We start from the raw sequence: 21,035 nt of genomic DNA, 5'->3' as shown, positions 1-21,035 counted from the left end.
TCCCTTCACGCGACTTGTTAACTTAACCAACTTAAAATGCCATATAGACGGGGCTGTTTGGTTCATTCCGATATGAATGAGTCAGATCTGAATGAACCTCTGTCTCATTCAGCAACAACAATAAGTCTGAATGAGTCAGACCTAATTTAAATCATTCAGATGTTTTTCTGTTTGAAAATAAACAGTCTGAAGTCTGAATGAATCAGATGTTTTCATCTTAATGGTTCCATTCAGATGTAAACAAACAACCCCTTATTATGGTTAAAGAGAAACCATTTTCACACACTTATTATCTTGTTCAACGTTATAAATGGAATCAACGTTCAACATCTGGAATAATTTGGTAGTTGTATATGCATGTTATATAATAATAAGTAATACTTTCAACTTAATTTGTATATACATATAACTCGTTTGACCCTAAATTTTGATTCTTTATTATCATGGTGTGTTAGTTCATGCATGTTACTGATGGCTGCTTCATATTTTTGTAGGTTTCATCCATTATATATGCATGAACATGACAACTAAACATGAAAGGTTAATATAAAAGTTTTCATGTAACGAGTGCTCATATGATGTTCATGTAAAATGATGATTCTCCCAAGGCTTTATCAACAAACGTCCTTTTCATCATTTTTTTTGTGACGAAACACCAATGGACTTTTAATAATATGCATCTTCTCTATCTTATAGCGTCACTAAGTATTTGGTTGTACTTATGGTGATCACATGTCAACAACATAAGATTTAGCGAACATCGAGCTTCATAAACGTTATATGGTCTACTACTATGGTTTGAAAATCTTAGTGGTAACTTAGAAAAACCATTTAAAACGATAAGGCGTGTTCAATTAAAATCTATAAAAAAATTATAAAACACAAAATTTTTGTTACATTTTCAACTACTATAGTTGTTTTTATTATATATATGTAAAATTAAAAGTATTAGATTTTCTTTTTCTTATCATAATAATCTAGTGTTTAATCATGGTTGACCCCCACAAAACACACACACATAGCGGTGAATTTGTGGGGAACTATAAAAAAGTGCGAACCTAGGAACCATGTGTTTTACATAACTGTTTTAAAACATTTTGCATATAAACACATTTAGGTAGCATTTGGTATGAAGTAATGGTAGATAGAATGGAATGGATCATTCCAAAAGAATAAAATAAAACGTGTTTGGTTGTCTTCATCAATGGAATGAATTATTACTAAGGAATGAAAATCTTTCCATATATAACATTTTTCATTCCTTATTAAGAGGTGTTTTTTTTTTCATTCCTTTAAGGAATGGAATGAAATGATCAACAATTAATATTATTATTATTATCATTATTTTCTTATAGTATAACTATTATTTAATTATAATAATTATTATATTTTTTATTATGATACCGCATTAAGTTATTATCGTTCCATTAACTAACAAAAAAAATATGTGTGTATAGCTTACTATTTAATAATAAAATAATAATAAAATGATTATTCATTTCATTCCTATGTGGTAACCAAACAAGATAATAGAATGGTAATTATTCATTTCATTCCTTTGTCCATTCCATTCCATTCTCTATTCCATTCCTTCGTTCATTCCAGTACGTCATTCTCTATATCGCATTATGTTATTAGAAGTTGTGTTGTTAAAAAAACTAAAATAAAAAAACTAGTTCACAAAATTATTTTTTTTTACATAAATGTGTGGGTTTTATTATAACGCCATTTACATGTATGCAAAAGCTAAAAAAAAATGTTAAAAGTTGTATATAGGATTGAGTTTGAAAAATGCTTATTGGTGTTTTCAAAAAGCCAATAAGTTTAAATGTTTTGGCAATTATAAAAAAAATTCTTATTTTAGCTTTTTGAAAGAGCTAAAAATCAGTTTTCAAAAGAGCAAATCCTGACTTTTCAAAATGGCTTTTTGAAAAGACATAACATTTTTTAAACTCAATCCCAAACATGCCCATAGAAATGAGTTTTTTACTTTTAAACCGGTGGTTTTTCGGTTCTTCACTTTTTATAGTTCCTTAATGAACCTCATACACAAACAAAGATTGCTATACACCATTTAATGTCATGCCATTAATACATTTTACGTTATATTCATTACCGGCTATAAAACTCATATCCTCACACTTTATTACGAAATTTTTGTTAAAACTCAGGTTCTACCTTTTCTTTCTCAATTTCTGAACTTCAACATTTTCACTTAACGATCTTCGTCTTTTTAGCCTCGATTTCATAAGATTTCCAGTATTTCTCGATATTTAGGTCTAAATTTAGCATCAACAATGTCGCAACAGATTAATCATAGAGAGGGAGACCTAAACTCGTTCACCATCAAAGGTACCAAGATAACTATCAGAGATATGACATCTCTATTGTGTATCAATGTTCTGATCCTCACTTTCTCAACTTTCTCATCCATCATGGATTGGGAAAACTTAATTTCAATTTATTAAAAAGTCGATTTTTTGGATGATTTAATGTGCTTTTGGCCATTTTGAAAGATTTAGCGTGTTTTTAAGTTATATCGGCCATTGTGTATCAAAGTTCCGATCTCACTTTTCTTGGCTTGTTCAACCCTCACAGATCGGGCAAACTTAATTATCTTTGTTCTAAAGTTGATTTTTTGGAAGATTTAATGTGATTTTGATTAGATCGGCCATTTTGAAAGTTTTTGCGTGTTTTTAATTACATCGGCCATTGTGTATCAAAGTTCCGATCTTCACTTTTCTCGACTAGTTTAACACTCATATATCAGATAAACTTAATATTTCTTTTTGTTAAAAGGTCAACCAATTGTGTATCAAAGTTCCGATCCTCACATTTTTTGACTTGTTTAGCCCTCACGGATCGGGAAAACTTAATTTCTCTTTGTTAAAGGTCTGACTTTTGGAAAATCTATTGTGCTTTTGATTACATCGAGCATTTTGGAAGATTTAATATTTTTTTTAATTACATCCTCCATTGTGTATTAAAGTTCCAATCCTCACTGTTCTCGACATGTTCAACCTTCACATATCGGTCAAACTTAATTTCTCATTGTTAACAAGTTAATTTTTTTGGAAGTTTTCAAATGCTTTTGATTAGATCAATCATTTTGGAAGATTTAGTGTGTTTTTAATCACATATGCCAATTGTGTATCAAATTTCCGATCCACACTTTTCTCGACTTGTTCAGCCCTCACAGATTGGGAAAACTTAACTTCTTTTTGTAGAGAAGTCAATTTTTGAAATATTTAACGTGTTTTTGATTTGTTTGTGTGTGTAGCCAACGATTGCGTGTTGTTGAGGCCTAGCAACCGTAATGAGAACGTTTATGTTGCTCGCGTGGTTCAAGTAAACGAGAAAATGGTTAATATCCGATGGTATTATCGGCCTGAGGAGACAAAGGAAGGGAGGAAAAATTTTCATGGTAAGAAGGAACTCCTCTTGTCTAATCATACCGATACGCAGAGCACACAAACCATCCAAGGGAAGTGTGTTGTTCATTCCTACGATGACTATATAAAGCTAGAGCGTGCCGGTGTTGACGACTACTTCTGCCGATTTGAATATGATGCTCCTAAAAATCGTGTCGTGGAGGCTAAAGTCCGAGTGTGAGTATCTTGTTTCGGTCAACTAGATGTTATAATCTTATTCACTACTGTTTTAGTATTTGATGATTTTTATATGATATATATATGAAGGTATTGCGAGTGCAATATGCCCTACAATCCGGATGATTTCATGGTGCAATGTGATGGATGCATGTCATGGTATGTCTTCTTCAAATATCACCAAGAATATTACAATCACATGCATAATATTCATGCTACAAAAGAGAAATTATTATTATTATTTTGGATACCAAAAAGTAGTTATTAAAGATGATACACAATTATCTGACTAGGTGTGTAACTTTTAAATAATTGTAAGAGTGTGCATGGGCCGATCATAACTGAGATGTTGGTTAACGAATAATCATAATCAATAGGTTACGGTGGTATCGGTTAATTGGTTTTAAAGCTCATAGCGGGTCCATTATGGGTTGGTTAATCATGAATTTGGGCATAACTAAAAATCTTAAAACAATATATTTGGGCATTATTAAGGCCTGAAAATTTGGGCTTTAAAGTTTTTTTTTACCATGAAATGAATTGTTATTATACACTTTGTATATGTATTAGTATCTTACAATACATTTAAAAAATACATATAATATATGATATTAAAAATACATGTAATTAATCAGTTCGGTTTTGACGGGTATGAAAACCTTCTTAACCATAATCGACCAACTATTGTTGGTTTTCGAAAAGTCATTAAACCGACCTACCGGTTTTCTGTACGACTCGGTTATATCGATTTATTCGTTATGGGTCAGCTAATTTGGTTTTCTACACACCTCTAATTGCTACACTAAGAAATTAATATAACTGCACACTATGTAATTTAGTTTGCATACTTCTGTACATGTTATTGATACAAATCCGCTTATTTTGTAGGTTTCATCCAAGATGCAAGAACATGACAATTAAACGTGCAAAGCAACTAGACAAGTTTTTCTGCTCTATGGAATGCTCTAATGGTGATGCAAATGCTTCTATAAACTAGAGTGCTAGTGCATCTTCATTGTGTTTATGTATTAGCTTGTATCTCAGTTTGTATGGAACAAAAGAGTTAGCGTTTTTATTTTATTTTAATCTTATAAAGACATAATTGAGAGAGGGTGTACCTCTTTCATTTTAACTTTTATTTTAGTGTAATCGTTTGAATGGTTAACATTAATGGAGATGCTTAGTTAAAAAAATCTTGTATTTGCATAATGTTTTAAATTTCCAAATTCCACTATGGATGAGTAAATGGTACCGATTCTATACTGCTACCGAATCAAGTACTCTCGGTACCAACCTTTTGAGGTTTCTGAACCGTTACAGTACGGTTTGGTACCAGTATTTTACCGAATTGTTGCCTTCGGTGTCGGTGTCCATTTTTGATGATTTTCGGTATCGGTATTTTCAGTCATGGTGTTGGTACCGAACTCATCACTAATTTTCACCCTAGATTACTTTGACGAAAAGACATCCCAAATCCTTTTATTCGCGTGAATTGCCACTATTGTATTGGCCCAAAAATGATAATTCTCGTTTTAAATTTTGACCAACACCTAGCAACAAGTTTATCACATTTTATAGAATAAAAAGTATTTGTATTTGATCCAAACACTTTATATATACACAGGAGTTTATATAGTATATGACTTCGCAATATGTTTGGACCGATAGTACAACAGGTTTTGATCTTAAACTGGTTTTGAAAACATAAGCTAAAATACAGTTAAAATAATGAGTTTATATAGTATACGATCAGGGGCGGACCCACATAGGTCCGATCGGGGTCCCGGGACACCGATGTTTTTTAAAAATTACTTAGAGACGGTATATTAAATTTTGTAAGGACCCCATAAAAATTAATACTTGGAACCCATACTATTAACATTGAACTGGTACAGTGGAAAGTCCTTTGTTTTACTTGTGAGAGGTTGTAGGTTCAAGCCCCATCATACTCCTCTTTTTGTTGTTTTTTTAATATCCTAGTCTTAGTTATTCAGTTAGGGTATTTGTGCTTTTTGTTAGTTTCTCTCATATAGTCATTATCACCATGCAACATATATAATGTTAACATGGATTTTGCATATTCTTTTATTATTTACATTGTGTATGTATATTATAATTAATCATTTATTTGTGTTAGAGTTATTTTTTCATGTTTTGGTCAATTATGTAAGACCATATATATAGATTACGTTCATGTTTTTCGGGTATGAATTAAAAGTGTATGTTTCATCTATTTTGTAATTTAGATTCTTTCTACTTACTCGTTTCCAATGACACCATAGTTCCGTGTTTTATTATGTTCCTCGCCTCGACCCGACCCGAATAACGACCGACCCGAAAAATTTTGTAAACCGAAAAAATTGGGACCCCATTGACAAAAAATCCTGGGTCCGCCACTGTATACGATGATGCTAAACAAAGATTCTTCAACATTCCTATTGTCGTGTGAGAATTTGTAATTCACTTATGAGATTTATAGTAGGAACTAATCGTTATTTTGAAATGGTATTTATATATATGTGAAGGTATTGCGAGAGTTAAATGTCGTACAACCCGGATGAATTGATGTCGATGGTGCAATGTGATAAATGCAAGGGCCGGTATGTTTTGATCAAATATTATTATAAATTTATTAAAACATTCATCACAACGCACTTCTACAAAAAGTATCATATCTACATGGATCTCAAACTTTTCTTAAAAACATCAATTTTCTTTAACAACACGAACCACCACAACTCTTATTAAAAATGTTTAGAAAAAAACTGTAATATAATATAATATAATATAATATAATATAATATAATATAATATAATATAATATAATATAATATAATATAATATAATACAATATTTTGAGTTTAGGCCCCACATGAGAAGTCGTTGAAGAGGTTTCCCCACATGAGAAGTCGTTGAAGAGGTTTGAATCTACAAACCTATTCACAAACTTCCCTCACATCAATGTTTGTCCGCCCCTCCTTCATCTGTTTTTTCAACTTAGGTTTTGGCATCATTATAGGTGCTCTTAATCACATGAGTACATGCATACATACATGCATACATACATACATACATAAGAGTTGTGGACACGATGTGCCGAGAGGCACATACGTTGGTTATCACGTACATGTTCTTTTTAATTAAAAAAACAACAATATCATACTCAAATTAAAGAGAATAAAATTCTTGTTTTATGATGTAATTTGTTTAAAAAACTATTAACGTGTGAAAAAGTTGTGGCTCCAAAAAAAGTCGTGGGGGTAGTTAGTTATGAATAAGGGTTGAATTTGTAACTCTTATATAAATTAACAAAAGTTGATATAAGTTCAAGTACCAAACTTATAAATTCAAATGTAAAAGCTTGTAGCTAGTTTTTTCTCAAACGCTACCAATACTAGCGTTTAAATATGGAGCTTTTTCTACCAATCTAAAAGCTTGAAGCTACTTGAACCAAACAAAGCTATTATCTTGTTCAACGTTATGTATGAAATCAACGTTCAAAATCTGGAATAATTTGGTATATGCATGTTATATAAAAATAAGTAATACTTTCAGCTTAATTCGTATATACAATTATACATATAGCATGTTAATATGTCGTTTGACCCTAAATTTTGATTCTTTATTATCATGGTGTGTTAGTTCATGCATGTTACTGATGGCTGCTTCATATTTTTGTAGGTTTCATATCCATTATGCATGAACATGACAACTAAACATGAAAGGCTAATAAAAAAAGTTTTCATGTAATGAGTGCTCATATGATGTTCATGCAGAATGATGATTCTCCGAAGGCTTTTTATCAACAAACGTCCTTTTTATCATTTTTTTTGTGACGAAACACCAATGGACTTTTAATAATATGCATCTTCTCTATCTTATAGCGTGACTTATAAGTATTTGGTTGCACTTATGGTGATCACATGTCAACAACATAGGATTAAGCGAACATCGAGCTTCATAAACGTTATATGGTAAAACAATTGGTCTAAGGCAACCTTTATATCACAAAAAAAGCTGCATTATGTGAAGTTGTATTAGATCTAGTGCAATTTTTTTTTATTAGATAACGCAATTGTTTCTTTTAAAGTGTTGCATTTAAAAGAAACAGTTGCGTTATCTAACAAAAAGGTTGCACTAGATCTAATGCAACTTCACATAATACATCTTTCTTTATAAAATAAAGGTTGACTTAGGCTAATTTTTTTTATATGGTTTGAAAATCTTAGTGGTAACTTAGAAAAACCATTTAAAACGATAAGGCGTGTTCAATTAAAATTTTTTTAAAAATTATAAAACACAAAATTTTTGTTACATTTTCAAATACTATAGTTGTTTTTATTACATATATGTAAAATAAAATGTATTAGATTTTCTTCTTCTTATCATAATAATTTAGTGTTTAGTCATTTTTGACCCCCCGACAAAACACACACACATAGCGGTGAATTTGTCGGGGAACTATAAAAAAAATATGAAACCTAGGAACCATGTGTTTTATATAACTTTTTAAAAACATTTTGCATATAAACACATTTAGTAGTTGTGTTGGTAAAAAAACTAAAATAAAAAAACTAGTTCACAAAAGTAATTTTTTTACATAAATGTGTGTGTTTTATTATAACGCCATTTACATGTATGCAAAAGCTAAAAAAATTGTTAGAAGTTGAATTTTTGTTACATATAGAAATGAGTTTTTTTATCTTTAAACCGACGGTTTTTCGGTTCTTCACTTTTTTGTAGTTCCTTAATGAACCTCATACACAAACAAAGATTGTTATACACCATTTAATGTCATGCCATTAATACATTTTACGTTATATTCATTGCCGACTATAAAACTCATCATATCCTCACACTTTATTACGAAATTTTTGTTAATACTTAGGTTCTACCTTTTCTTTCTCAATTTCTGACTTCAACATTTTCACTTAACGATCTTCGTCTTTTTAGCCTCGATTTCATAAGATTTCCAAAATTTTCTCGATTTTTAGGTCTAAATTTAGCATCAACAATGTCGCAACAGATTAATCCTAGAGAGGGAGACCCACCATCGAGGGTACCAACATAACTATCAAAGGTATGATATCTCTATTGTGTATCAATGTTCCGATCCTCACTTTTCTCAACTTTCTCATCCATCAGGGATTGTAAAACTTAATTTCAATTTATTAAAAAGTCGATTTTTGGAAGATTTAATATGCTTTTAATTACATCAGCCATTGTGTATCAAAGTTTCGATCCTCACTTTTCTCGACATGTTCAGCCCTCACCGATCGAGCAAACTTAATTTATGTTTGTTAAAAAGTTGATTTTTTGGAGGATTTAACGTGCTTTTGGCCATTTTGAAAGATTTAGCATGTTTTTAAGTTATATCGGCCATTGTGTATCAAAGTTCCGATCTCACTTTTCTTGACTTGTTTAGCCCTCACAGATCGGGTAAACTTAATTTATTTTTGTTATAAAGTTGATTTTTTGGAAGATTTAATGTGCTTTTGATTAGATCGGCCAATTTGAAAGTTTTTGCGTGTTTTTAATTACATCGGCCACTATGTATCAAAGTTCCGATCTTCACTTTTCTTGACTAGTTAAACCCTCATAGATCGGATAAACTTAATATTTCTTTTTGTTAAAAGGTCAACTTTCGAAAGATCTAATGTTTTTTTTATTACATCGACCATTTGGGAAGATTTAATGTGTTTTTAATTACATCGTCCAATTGTGTATCAAAGTTCCGATCCTCACATTTTTTGACTTGTTCAGCCCTCACAGATCGGGAAAACTTAATTTCTCTTTGTTAAAGGTCTGACTTTTGGAAAATCTATTGTGCTTTTGATTACATCGACCATTTTGGAAGATTTAATATGTTTTTAATTACATCCTCTGTGTATTTAAGTTCCAATCCTCATTGTTCTCGACATGTTCAGCTCACACAGATCGAGAAAACTCAATTTCTTTTTGTTGAAAAGTCAATTTTTGAAATATTTAACTTGTTTTTGATTTGTTTGTGTGTGTAGCCAACGATTGAATGTTGTTGAGGCCTAGCAACCGTAATGAGAACCCTTATGTAGCTCGTGTGCTTCGAGTAAACGAGGAAAGGGTTAAAATCCGATATTATTATCGGCCAGAGGAGACAAAGGAGAGGAGAAAGAATTTCCAGGGCAAGAAGGAGGTCCTCTTGTCTAACCATACCGATACGTAGAGCACACGAACAATCCAAGGGAAGTGTGTTGTTCATTCCTATGATGACTATATAAAGCTAGAGCGTGCCGGTGTTGACGACTACTTCTGCCGATTTGAATATGACGCTCCTAAAAAACGTGTCGTTGAGGCTAAAGTCCGAGTGTGAGTATCTTGTTTCGGTCAACTAGATGTTATAAACTTATAATCTTATTCACTACTGTTTTAGTATTTGATGATTTTATATGATATATATGAAGGTACTGTGAGTGCAATATGCCCTACAATCCGGATGATTTCATGGTGCAGTGTGACGGATGCATGTCATGGTATGTCTTCTTCAAATATCATCAAGTATATTACTATCACATGCATAATATTCATGCTACAAAAGAGAAATTTTTATTATTATTATTTTGGATACCAAAAAGTAGTTATTAGAAATTATACACAATTAGCTGACTAGATGTGTAACTTTGATATAATTGTAAGAGTGTGCATGGGCCGGTCATGACTGAGATGTTGGTTAACGGATAACCATAACCAGTAGGTTACGGTGGTATCGGTTAATCGGTTTTAAAGCTTATAGCTGGTCCATTATGGGTTGGTTAACCTTTAATTTGGGCTTAACTAAAAATCTCAAAACAATATAGTTGGCCATTATTAAGGCCTGAAACTTTTGGCTTTAAAGTTTTTTTTTACTATGAAATGAATTGTTATTATACACTTGTATATATATTAGTATCTTACAATACATTAAAAATACATATAATCTATTATATTAAAAATACATATAATTAATCAGTTTGGTTTTGACGTGTCTGAAAACCTGGTTAACCATAATTAGGGGTGAGCAAGATAAGGGTCGGACCCTTGAAACCCGGTTACCCGACTCTTAAAACCCTTAATTAGACCCGAATAAATAATATGGGTAAGGTAAAGGGTATTAAAATTTCACCTTAAAGGGTAAAAGGGTTTCAAGGGTCTGACCCTTTTTCAAACCCTTGACCCTTTTACTAGATAGATATACATCAGATTCACGATTAATATAAATTTATGAGAGGTTTGTATTTCATATATGATTCATCAGAAATTTCCAACTACTAAGAAAAATAAAAATAAAGGGTCATACTACTGAATGGAAACATATATATGAAAATCACTTAATTGTTCTCTATAAGTAATTTGTGAATGTGAATATTGCTTGTATGAGTTCAAATGATTGATAAACTTTCGAAGTTAAACTTTACTATATTATTAAATGAAAGTATAATTGTTCTATGATTCATATATTAAAGTCATTTATAAGATATGCAACTTGTAAATGCAGAAAAATGAGATTTGATTACTGTCTTAAAGGGTAAAGGGTTGGACCATTGAAACCCTTATTTATACCCGACCATTTTATTGGTTAGAGGGTAGGGTCTCGGGTCCAGGTTTCTTCCTAAAAGAGTAAAGGGTCAGGGTCGAGTATTAGGTAAAAGGGTCGGGTCTTACCCTTTGAACAGTCCTAACCATAATCGATCCAATATTGCCGGTTTTCGAAAAGTCATTAAACCGACCTACCGGTTTTTAGTACGACTCAATTATATTGGTTAATTCGTTATGGGTCAGTTAATTTGGTTTTCTACAATCTACACACCTCTAATTGCTACAGTAAGAAATTAATATAACTGCACACTATGTAATTTCATTTGCATACTTCTGTACATGTTATTGATACAAATCCGCTTATTTTGTAGGTTTCATCCAAGATGCAAGAACATGACAATTAAACGTGCAAAGCAACTAGACAAGTTTTTCTGCTCTGTGGAATGCTCTAATAACTAGAGTGCTAGTGCATCTTCATTGTGCTTATGAATTAGCTTGTATCTCAGTTTGCATGGGACAAAAGAGTTACCGTTTTTATTTTATTTTAATCTTATAAAGACACAATAGAGAGAGGGTGTACCTCTTTTATTTTAGTGTAATCGTTTTAATGGTTAACCTTAATGACAATGTTTAGTTAAAAAAATCTTGTATTTGCATAATGTTTTGAATTTTCAAATTCCATTATGGATGAGTAAGTGGTACCGGTTCTATACTGGTACCGAATTGGGTACTGTCGGTACCAACCGTTTGAGGTTTCTGAACCGTTACAGTATGGTTTGGTACTGGTATTTTACCAAATTATTGTCTTCGGTGCCGGTGTCCATTTTTTATGGTTTTCGGTATCGGTATTTTCAGTACTGGTACCAAGCTCATCCCTAATTCTCACCCTCGATTTATTACTTTGACGTAAAGACATCCCCATTCCCTTTTATTCGCGTGAATTGCCGCTATTGCCTTGGCCCAAAAATGATAATTCCCGTTTTCAAATTTTGACCAACACCTAGCAACACGTTTATCACATTTTATAGAATAAGAATCATTTATATTTGATTCAAACACTTTATAACACACTAGCTTATACAGTATATAATACGTTTGAACCGATAGTGCAACCGGTTTAGATTTTAAACCGGCTTTGAAAACAGAGGCTAAAATTCAATTAAAATTATGTTACAAAAAGGCAGCCGCCGCTTGGGGGGAGTCCAAATTGGTTCACACAAGCGTCAAAATTTGTGCTGTTGAGAATGTGACTTGTAAACGATAAAGAGGTTTATTCAAATAAAATACATTATTTAATTAGTATAGAAAATAGCATTATACTACTACATTTGAGATTGAAATGTTCAGGTATAAAAAATTAGCTCAAATTAATAAATTTAAGTATGAAGGTCTCTTACCTACTTATTAATGAACTTTTGTTCATAATGATGAATTTGGTTCATAAATCAAATAACAAACATCTAAACAAGCTCAATGCAATTTGGTGCAGATCATTTTTACGGTTTAGTTTCTTAGCGTTTGGTTTTTAAACAAAGTATTACTAAAACTGAACCGTAATTTCTTGTAAGAAAGAAAAAAGTAGTCAAAAATTAAGCTATTTGTCATTGATTAATTTGGTTAAGATTCACCGATATTCCCTATCATCTACATGACTACATCACCCATAACTAAGGCATTATCTTATTTTCTAATAATTGTGATTTCTGAAAGGGTCATGCTAAACATACCTCCCTTCCTTGCTATTCATACACCCCCCCTGAACTTTCATTTCCCTTTAACATTTGTAATTGACATATTAGTCCCCTTATTTTATTTTCAAATTTTCTCAAATTACTAAATAAAAAACTATTAAGTTTTATTTTTGTTTTACAGTTTTTTTATATATTTTTGTTATTGATTTTATTATTTTATTTCTGTAAGATCTTATTAAAATTTTGTTTAACATGTATTAAAAAGTTTTGTATGTTTTCTCTAGCTAGGTTTTTATTTTTTTTATAAAATGTATTCAAAACAATTTGACTTTTTTTTGTTAGGTTTGAATATATGATATTAATGTTACATGAGAAAAAAGTCAATTTTTTTATCAAGTTGTATGTTCTTTTTATTTATAAAAATTAATATGTTTTTTATAAAAGAATGTAATCTATCCATTAATTTAAAAAAACGCTCGCTAAAAAGATTAAAACAAGTATAGGAAAAAAAAACTTTTTTTATAACAAGAAAAACAAAGTTTTTTAGATAAGAAAAAAAAATATTTTTCTAAGTAAGAAAAAATATGTTTTTAGTAAAGGCTTTTAAATATACATAAAAAGATAAATAAAAAAATTTGTTAAATAAAAAAAAAAAAAAAAAAGCTTTTATAAAAATAATAGTGATAATAAAATATAATAAAATGACAAAAGAAACAACAACAAAAAGGTCTAAATTGTATTAATGTAAAATTTGAGAAAGAGTGTATGTTTAATAAAAATGAATGAGAAAGAGATACGTTTAGCAGCACCCCTTTCTGAAAAGATACTAGAAGAGCTCATCTTTCCCTTTATTTAAATAACTAATTTAAGCATTCAGTCTTGGTTAGTCTTTTATGGACATGTTGCCGAGTTTTTTAAAGCAACTACACATAATAATATGCCCGGGACATGCATTAATTTTTTATTTTATTGTTTTTGTCTATTTATTATATTTTTAATAACTCGACTAAAAAAAGTTATTCAATTTCTTTGAATGAAGACTCGTGTTTTATATAGAATTCTTAGGTAACATGTATGTGTCTTACATAGATGTCACTATCTATACTAAAAAAAGTTATTCAATTTCATCTGAAGATGTCACTATCTATACTATATAATACATCAAACAATGGTAAATTAAGACATCCATTTTTAAGTAATTTACAATTTTTATTGCTTAAGGTATATCTTACATAGCATCCAAGACAATGACATACTTGTCAATTGAAAAATATGTCTTAAAATAGTTACAATATTGCCCCCTCAACTTTACTCAACATTTGTAAATTTAAAAAAATAATTACTACTTTAAACATTTATCTTTACCCATATTTCCTTTTAATTTTAAATGTAAATAACTTCCCACCAACGATTTGCCAACGGCCATAAGTTTTTCATACGTTAATATTTTTTATAAAAAATTGCATCATAAAAATGAGTATTTTATTGTCTTTAATTTGGGTATGATATTGCTATAACTTTTCAAATAAAATTTTTTAACATATTACGTATGGATGTTCACAAATCGGTTTTTAACGGTTTTCCAAGTAATATCGTGAGCCAAACCGTTGGTTCAATTTTTTTTGGTATTGAGAACCGAAACTAAACCTTTGAAACTTTAAACTGAATCGTTACTAATGGTTTGATTACACACATTGAGCTTCAATAATAAGTCGACCTTCCGGTCCGGTTTTATATGACCAATTTTTTGTATAAACCGTAAAACAAACGTTTGCTATGGTTTAAACATTCGGAAACCGGCTGACCAAAGGTGATGATTGGTTCAAACGTTGTTCGTTAATTGTTACATGATTACTATGATTTTCGTTACCCGCCTAGTGTCAGATAATAAAAAGCACTTATTTTTCCTTAGAAAGATATATGGATAAAAAGATGGAGTTAGCATATTAGAGGTTAAATGTGTGTTTGTTTCTATAAATGAAAAAAAATTATCTTCATATTCTTTTAAAGATGATTTTAGAAAAGATTTAGGCTGAAGACCTCAAGGTCTCAAATTGAAATCCAATTTCAATCGAGTTTTACCGTAGTGAGTCTCGGGCGACGGATTTTCTCATAACAGGAGATTGTGGGCTTGGGCTATCCAGTACTGTTTGTGATTGCGGGTGTATGAGGCCATCTTTTGTCATTGGGTTACCCTAGAAAGTCGGGCTTTATTCGTTAGTCATTCAAAAAAATATATATATGCCACTCCTCACTACGATATAATGTGATAAAGACCGATGACTTTCAAAGCGTGTAATTTTTGTTGGATTTACACACAGCACAAGTCAGGTGACTTTCAAAACTCACATTACATGACTCTCAAAATACACTCACTACGATGTCAACAATCCTCGTTGGATAGCCTGAAGATGTCATGTCACCGCGCTCCTGAACTCATCCCGAAACATATACTAAAACAGGTTAGCTTACGCTAACGAGTCTATAGTAAACACTCTTTAAATATTAAAACCAAATTTAATCATTTAAAACACGCTTTATTAAAGGCCTCTATTAAATGCCAAATTTAGAAAACCACACCCGCTTCACATCCCACATGTTAACACGCCACGCACACCACACTTAGCTTACTCACACAATCCACCACACTTTACAACTTCACAAATAACTCACACTTACCACTTCACATAGGGTGTTTTGAGATACCTTATTTCAAGGTTATTATAATTTTGACAATAAGTTATATGTTATAAAAATGTAACTTATGACTTTTCTCTATTATAACTTTTTACTTTTATAAACACCTTATAACTTTATAAAAAAAATTAAGTAGAGTAAAATAAGCGATCCCAAACACCAAATCTTAGCTACACACAGATATTGGATTTTGTTGTGCCTAACAAGATATTAACGTAAGACCCACATTATTTTTGCTACCGTCGTGGGCTTCCACTACACAATCATGAACTTCACACACACATAATCAACATGTGTCTCCACTCCATAGTCCCATGCTACAACATCCCAACCTTTAGCTCAACACTTAGTCAAAAGCTTTGACCACCCCACTCATAGTTACTTCTAAGCATACTTACTATTACGCTTAGTTACTACTTAACATAGTTAATAGCGAGCTTAAATGTCTCACTATTACTACTGGTAAGACTTGTTACTGCTAGACCAAGTTATCATTGATCTCATCATCTAAAATGATAATTAGCTCTTACTAAAGTTTATTGCAATGCAACTTTTTATCTATTATGCAAATCCGAAACAACTTTTAATGCACTTAACATCTTCTAACTTGCACCAATGTGAATTCTAATTTCTAATTCTAATTTCATATTAAGTAAATCTAATTATGCTAAAATGAGACTGATGACATAGAATTAGAAACACATACTTAGGGGCTGTTTGTTTACTACTTAATGAGATCATTCATATATCAATATCTGAATCGCTCAGACATACGAGTGTTTGGCTCCTTCAAAAACTGCATCTGAATGAAACTTTGAAGCTCTGAATCGGTCAGTTGAAAATGGAGTCTGAATGAGAAATAAGACCAAAATAATCCCTAAATAATGCAACGTTACTTTCTCATATGGATCTCTCCCAATCAACAGTGATGTTGCTTCTCGACGTTCCTTTCTCATCTGTGATCCCTCCCAATCCTCAACCAGATAATCTTTTTTCTCTAATAGCAATGGATGCGAAACCACATAATGCAAAACCAAATTTAACTAAAGAAGAATTAGAACCACATAATCGTTTATACATTTTGTTTATTTTTTTACCAAGACAATATATACATCTACTCCTCTAGCTCATTCTATTTCTATACATATTATCATACTCTTTAATTTAATCAAACGTCTTTTCTATTATTCTATAAACATATCCACTTTTTATCCTTTTGATATACTAAAAACAAATAGATTCCACAAACAAAGGACCCATAACCCATTCATCAACTCTTAAAAAATAAACATCACCTAACATTCTCATAAACTCCTTTAGTTTTAGCCTTTTATGGTTTCCATTTCATCTACCAAAACAATTATTATTATTATTATTATTATTATTATTATTATTATTATTATTATCCTTAATCTCTTCTCTCTCATCTGTCGGTCACACTCAACTCTTTCTCTCTCTACAAAATTTGATTTGAATATTCGAAATCACTCAGAACCCACTTCCCCTGTTCCTCTAAGCTTCTTCCAATTCAAACCCCAACACCTTCAATTCAAGTCAAACCCCTAATTCTTCAATTCATTTCAACCATTAAAGGTACGATCTTTATTATTACTATTATTATGTTTATATTCTGAAATTGAATTCAGTTTAATATGATTAAGCAAATTCTAAACAAGCTTCCAAGGAAATCATCCTCCAAATCATTACACATCGATGATCGAACCAACGAATTGGATTTATCCGTTAATAATTCCAAACCCAATTCATCATCTGATAAAACCCCCAAATTGAATGAAACCCACAAATCAAATACTGATTCAACACCACCCGCTTCTTACGAACCGTTACCGAGCTTCCGGTCAGTATCGAGTTCAGAAAAACACAATTTGTTCATCAAGAAGCTGAACATGTGTTGTGTGGTGTTTGATTTTAATGATCCCGAGAAGAATGTTAAAGAGAAAGAAGTAAAGAAACAAACTTTACTCGAGCTAGTCGATTATGTGTCGTCGGTCACCTCGAAATTCACCGAGGTTACGATTCAAGAAATTATAAAAATGGTGTCTTGTAATCTGTTTCGGGTGTTGCCGAATTTGAATCAAGAGAATAAATCGTTAGATGCTTATGATCAAGAAGACGACGAGTTTTGTATGGATCCATCGTGGCCGCATCTTCAAGTCGTGTACGAGTTTTTTCTTAGGTTCGTCGCTTCACCCGAAACGAATGCGAAGGTTACTAAACGTTACATTGATCACGTGTTTGTGTTGAAGTTGCTTGACTTGTTTGACTCGGAAGATCAACGCGAACGAGAGTATTTGAAAACGATATTACATAGAATATATGGAAAGTTCATGGTTCACCGTCCGTTTATTAGAAAAACGGTTAATAATATCTTTTATCGTTTCATGTTTGAGACGGAAAAGCATAACGGGGTAGCGCAGTTGCTTGAGGTTTTGGGGAGTATTGTGAACGGGTTTGCTTTGCCTTTGAAGGATGAACATAAGTCGTTTCTTGTTCATGTTTTGATCCCGCTTCATAAACCAAGGTGTTTGAGTATGTATCATCAGCAGCTTGTGTATTGTGTTTGTCAGTTTGTTGAGAAAGATGGTAAATTGGTGGGTACGGTTGTTAACGGGTTGTTGAAGTATTGGCCGATGAGTAATAGTTCGAAAGAGGTTATGTTTCTTGGTGAGTTGGAGGAGGTTTTAGAAGTTACTCAAGCTGTGGAGTTTGAAAAGTTTATGGTCCCGTTGTTTAGACGAGTCGGTCAATGCCTCAACAGTTCACATTTTCAGGTATGTTTCATCATGAATACTGACATTTTTGACCCGTTTAGTTTTTAGCTATTTTTTTAAATTATTTTTGACCCGTTATCAATAAAGTATTAACACGAGTTAACTTTTTCTTTGCCTATTCTTGTAGTTGTGCGACTGTGTGAGTAGTTAATGTAGTAAGTAAAGATGATTACCATATATAGTTAAAAAATTAATTGTTTAAAATAGAGTCAGTCATATAGGATTTTATACGTGTCGGATGAATTTTGATCTTTACTACCCATTTCGTATTTAGCTCACCTTTTTTGACCCAGATTCTTTGTCTATTCTTATAAGATTCTTTGTCTATTCTTATAAATGTTGTTTATTCTTATAAATGTGTAAATAGTTGTTGTATTGAATATGATTGCCAGATAAAGTTAAAGAAATAATTGTTTAAATAAAATAATGTAGGATTTGTACATTTTGTATAAATTTTGATCTTTTTGACTGGATTAATTTTTAGCTAACCTTTTTCTTATTATTTTGACTAGTTATGAATAAAGTACAACTTGAGTTCGCTTTTTCTTTGTCTATTAAATATGATGATTACAATTTAAAATTAAAGGAAAAAATGTTTAAAATAAAATAATTTATGATTTTTTATACATTTTTGAAAGTTTTGGCCTTTTTGACCCGTTTCATTTTTTAGCAAAGTGTTTTATTTTATTGACTCTTTATTAGTAAAGTACAACCTGAATTAACTTTTTCTTTTCTATTCTTATAATGGTGTAAATAGTTGATGCATTGGATATGATCAAGTCCCGTATCGATAATTAACACACGAATATTAAACGAATAACTCTCGTTTATATTAATCAGAAAATCTTACTCAAAAAAACTGATTACAAACCTATCAAACCCTAACTCGGTTTGACTATTGATGAACCCTAACTCGGTTACACCAAACTCACAATCTCTAATGTCTAACCATAACTCGGTTTATATAGGACTAACCTAACTTGCTAGCCAAGACATTACCATATATAATAAAACCTAATTATTGGGTTGGGCCTTACACTTGAGCCAAACAACAATTGACCCAACATATGATTACGATATAAATTTAAAGAAATAATTGTTTATAAATAAAATAATTTAGGACCTTATACATTTTGGATTCTTTTTGGCCCGTTTCATTTTTATCTAAACTTTTTCTTACTTGTGTTGACCCATTTTTAGTAAAGTATAACCTGAGCTCACTTTTTATTTTTCTATTCTTACAACTGCTATATGGTTAATTTATTAAATATGATTACCAAAGTAACCAAATATTATTAAAGAAATAATCGTTTGAAATAAAAGACTTAGGACGCTATACATGTTGGATAAAATATTGACCTTTTTGACCCGTTTCTTCTTTATCTAACCTTCTTTTATGTATTTTGGCCCGTTATCAATAAAGCACTACCTGAGTTCACTTTTCCTTTGTCTGGTCTAGTCTTATAATTGTGTAAATAGTTAACGTATTAAATATGATATAAATATAAAATTGATGAAATGATTGTTCAAAGTTAAATAATTCAGGATGCTTTATATGTTGCATGAATTTAAACCTTTGTGGCTCGTTTCATTTTATCTAACTTTCCATTTTCCTAATTTTAATCCGTTATCAATAAAGTACAACCTGAAGTGACCCATTTCCAAATACATGACAGGTGGCAGAACGCGCATTGTTCTTATGGAACAACGAGCATATAAGGAATCTAACAACTCAAAACCGCAAGGTGATTCTGCCAATTATCTTCTCCCCGTTAGAGAAAAACACACGTGGTCATTGGAACCAAGCTGTTCAAAGCCTAACCTTAAATGTCAGGAAGATATTCTCGGATGCCGATCAGTCAACATTTCAAAAATGTCTGGTCAAGTACCAAGAAGATGAAACCAAAGAAAAAGAAAGCATCACAAAACGACAGTCAACATGGGACCGCGTAGATGCCATGGCAGCCGCCAAAACCACCATCACTGCCGCTACCAAGCAATAATGATTTTTGAAGGTTGGGGGATAGAAACTTAAGGTTTTGGTTTCTGTATCTTATTTTGTTTTGATTTGGATTTATTCGGTTTTGTGTTGTATCATATTGTTTTTTGTGATATAAAATTGAGTTTTTCCCGCTTTTAGGTAACGGGTTAAAACAATTTTTTGTTATGTTATGACCTGGGTAAAGATTTGAAATAAGAACCTATTGCAACTTTAGGTGAGCGCAACCCGTTCTCAGAACATGGGTACACCCCTGATTTTCGAGTAATAGTTACAAATTGATAAGGTGTTATGATTTCACAAGCGGCGTGAGTGGGGGCTCCATGTAAATGTGTAAATGCCGATTATGATATCGATATCCCAAATGTATAAGAATGATACAATATGTGTTGGAAATGAATTGGATGGTATCTGCATACAAAATTGGTCCAATATTATCAAAACCTCATCTACATACTCTATAAAGTTACAGGTAACAAAATATGATTGGAGTCAAATAGTCCGGCTAAGTGTGATATAAATCAAGAGCTATTATTATAGGGAAAATTGGATTTTAATAATCCCAACTTAGTGCAGTTGGCCGATAATAATCCAAACTTTAATAATAGTTGTCATTGGTCCTAACTTTCACACTATTTGTTTTCATTTGACCTCCGTTAAAAAAATTTAACAACGTTAAGTTTTTTTCAAATTTCAG

The 21,035-nt window shown here is 31.4% G+C and overlaps 2 protein-coding genes across 2 annotated transcripts; both read left to right on the top strand.

Annotated features, from left to right (window-relative positions):
* Positions 1 to 2,297: 2,297 nt before the first annotated feature.
* On the top strand, positions 2,298 to 4,605 carry LOC143571629 (chromatin remodeling protein EBS-like). Its single transcript, XM_077057006.1, has 4 exons — positions 2,298 to 2,352; positions 3,281 to 3,608; positions 3,699 to 3,767; positions 4,497 to 4,605. The coding sequence occupies exons 1-4, from the start codon at positions 2,298 to 2,300 to the stop codon at positions 4,603 to 4,605; spliced, it is 561 nt and encodes a 186-aa protein (XP_076913121.1).
* Positions 4,606 to 16,941: 12,336 nt separating this feature from the next.
* LOC143571619 (serine/threonine protein phosphatase 2A 59 kDa regulatory subunit B' gamma isoform-like) lies at positions 16,942 to 20,499 on the top strand. The gene is made up of 2 exons (XM_077057001.1): positions 16,942 to 18,339; positions 20,016 to 20,499. Exons 1-2 carry the CDS (start codon positions 17,200 to 17,202, stop codon positions 20,340 to 20,342), a joined length of 1,467 nt encoding a protein of 488 aa, XP_076913116.1. The 5' UTR covers positions 16,942 to 17,199; the 3' UTR covers positions 20,343 to 20,499.
* The last annotated feature ends 536 nt before the right edge of the window (positions 20,500 to 21,035 follow it).

This window comes from Bidens hawaiensis, unplaced genomic scaffold (genome assembly GCF_021521415.1).
Source record: "Bidens hawaiensis isolate Kalapana, Puna unplaced genomic scaffold, B.hawaiensis_p1.1 tig00025445_1, whole genome shotgun sequence".
Lineage (NCBI taxonomy): Eukaryota > Viridiplantae > Streptophyta > Magnoliopsida > Asterales > Asteraceae > Bidens > Bidens hawaiensis.
The sequence above is the reverse complement of the archived record's forward strand: the minus strand, read 5'-3'. Positions and strand labels throughout refer to the sequence as shown.

What these genes read in the sequence shown, in the direction of transcription:
- LOC143571629 (XM_077057006.1), top strand. Translation starts at nt 2,298, where the DNA reads ATGTCGCAACAGATTAATCATAGAGAGGGAGACCTAAACTCGTTCACC. An exon ending in AAACTCGTTCACCATCAAAG is followed by an intron (nt 2,353 to 3,280) that starts GTACCAAGATAA and finishes TTGTGTGTGTAG; the next exon opens with CCAACGATTGCGTGTTGTTG. An exon ending in GTGGAGGCTAAAGTCCGAGT is followed by an intron (nt 3,609 to 3,698) that starts GTGAGTATCTTG and finishes ATATATATGAAG; the next exon opens with GTATTGCGAGTGCAATATGC.
- LOC143571619 (XM_077057001.1), top strand. Translation starts at nt 17,200, where the DNA reads ATGATTAAGCAAATTCTAAACAAGCTTCCAAGGAAATCATCCTCCAAA. An exon ending in TCAACAGTTCACATTTTCAG is followed by an intron (nt 18,340 to 20,015) that starts GTATGTTTCATC and finishes AATACATGACAG; the next exon opens with GTGGCAGAACGCGCATTGTT.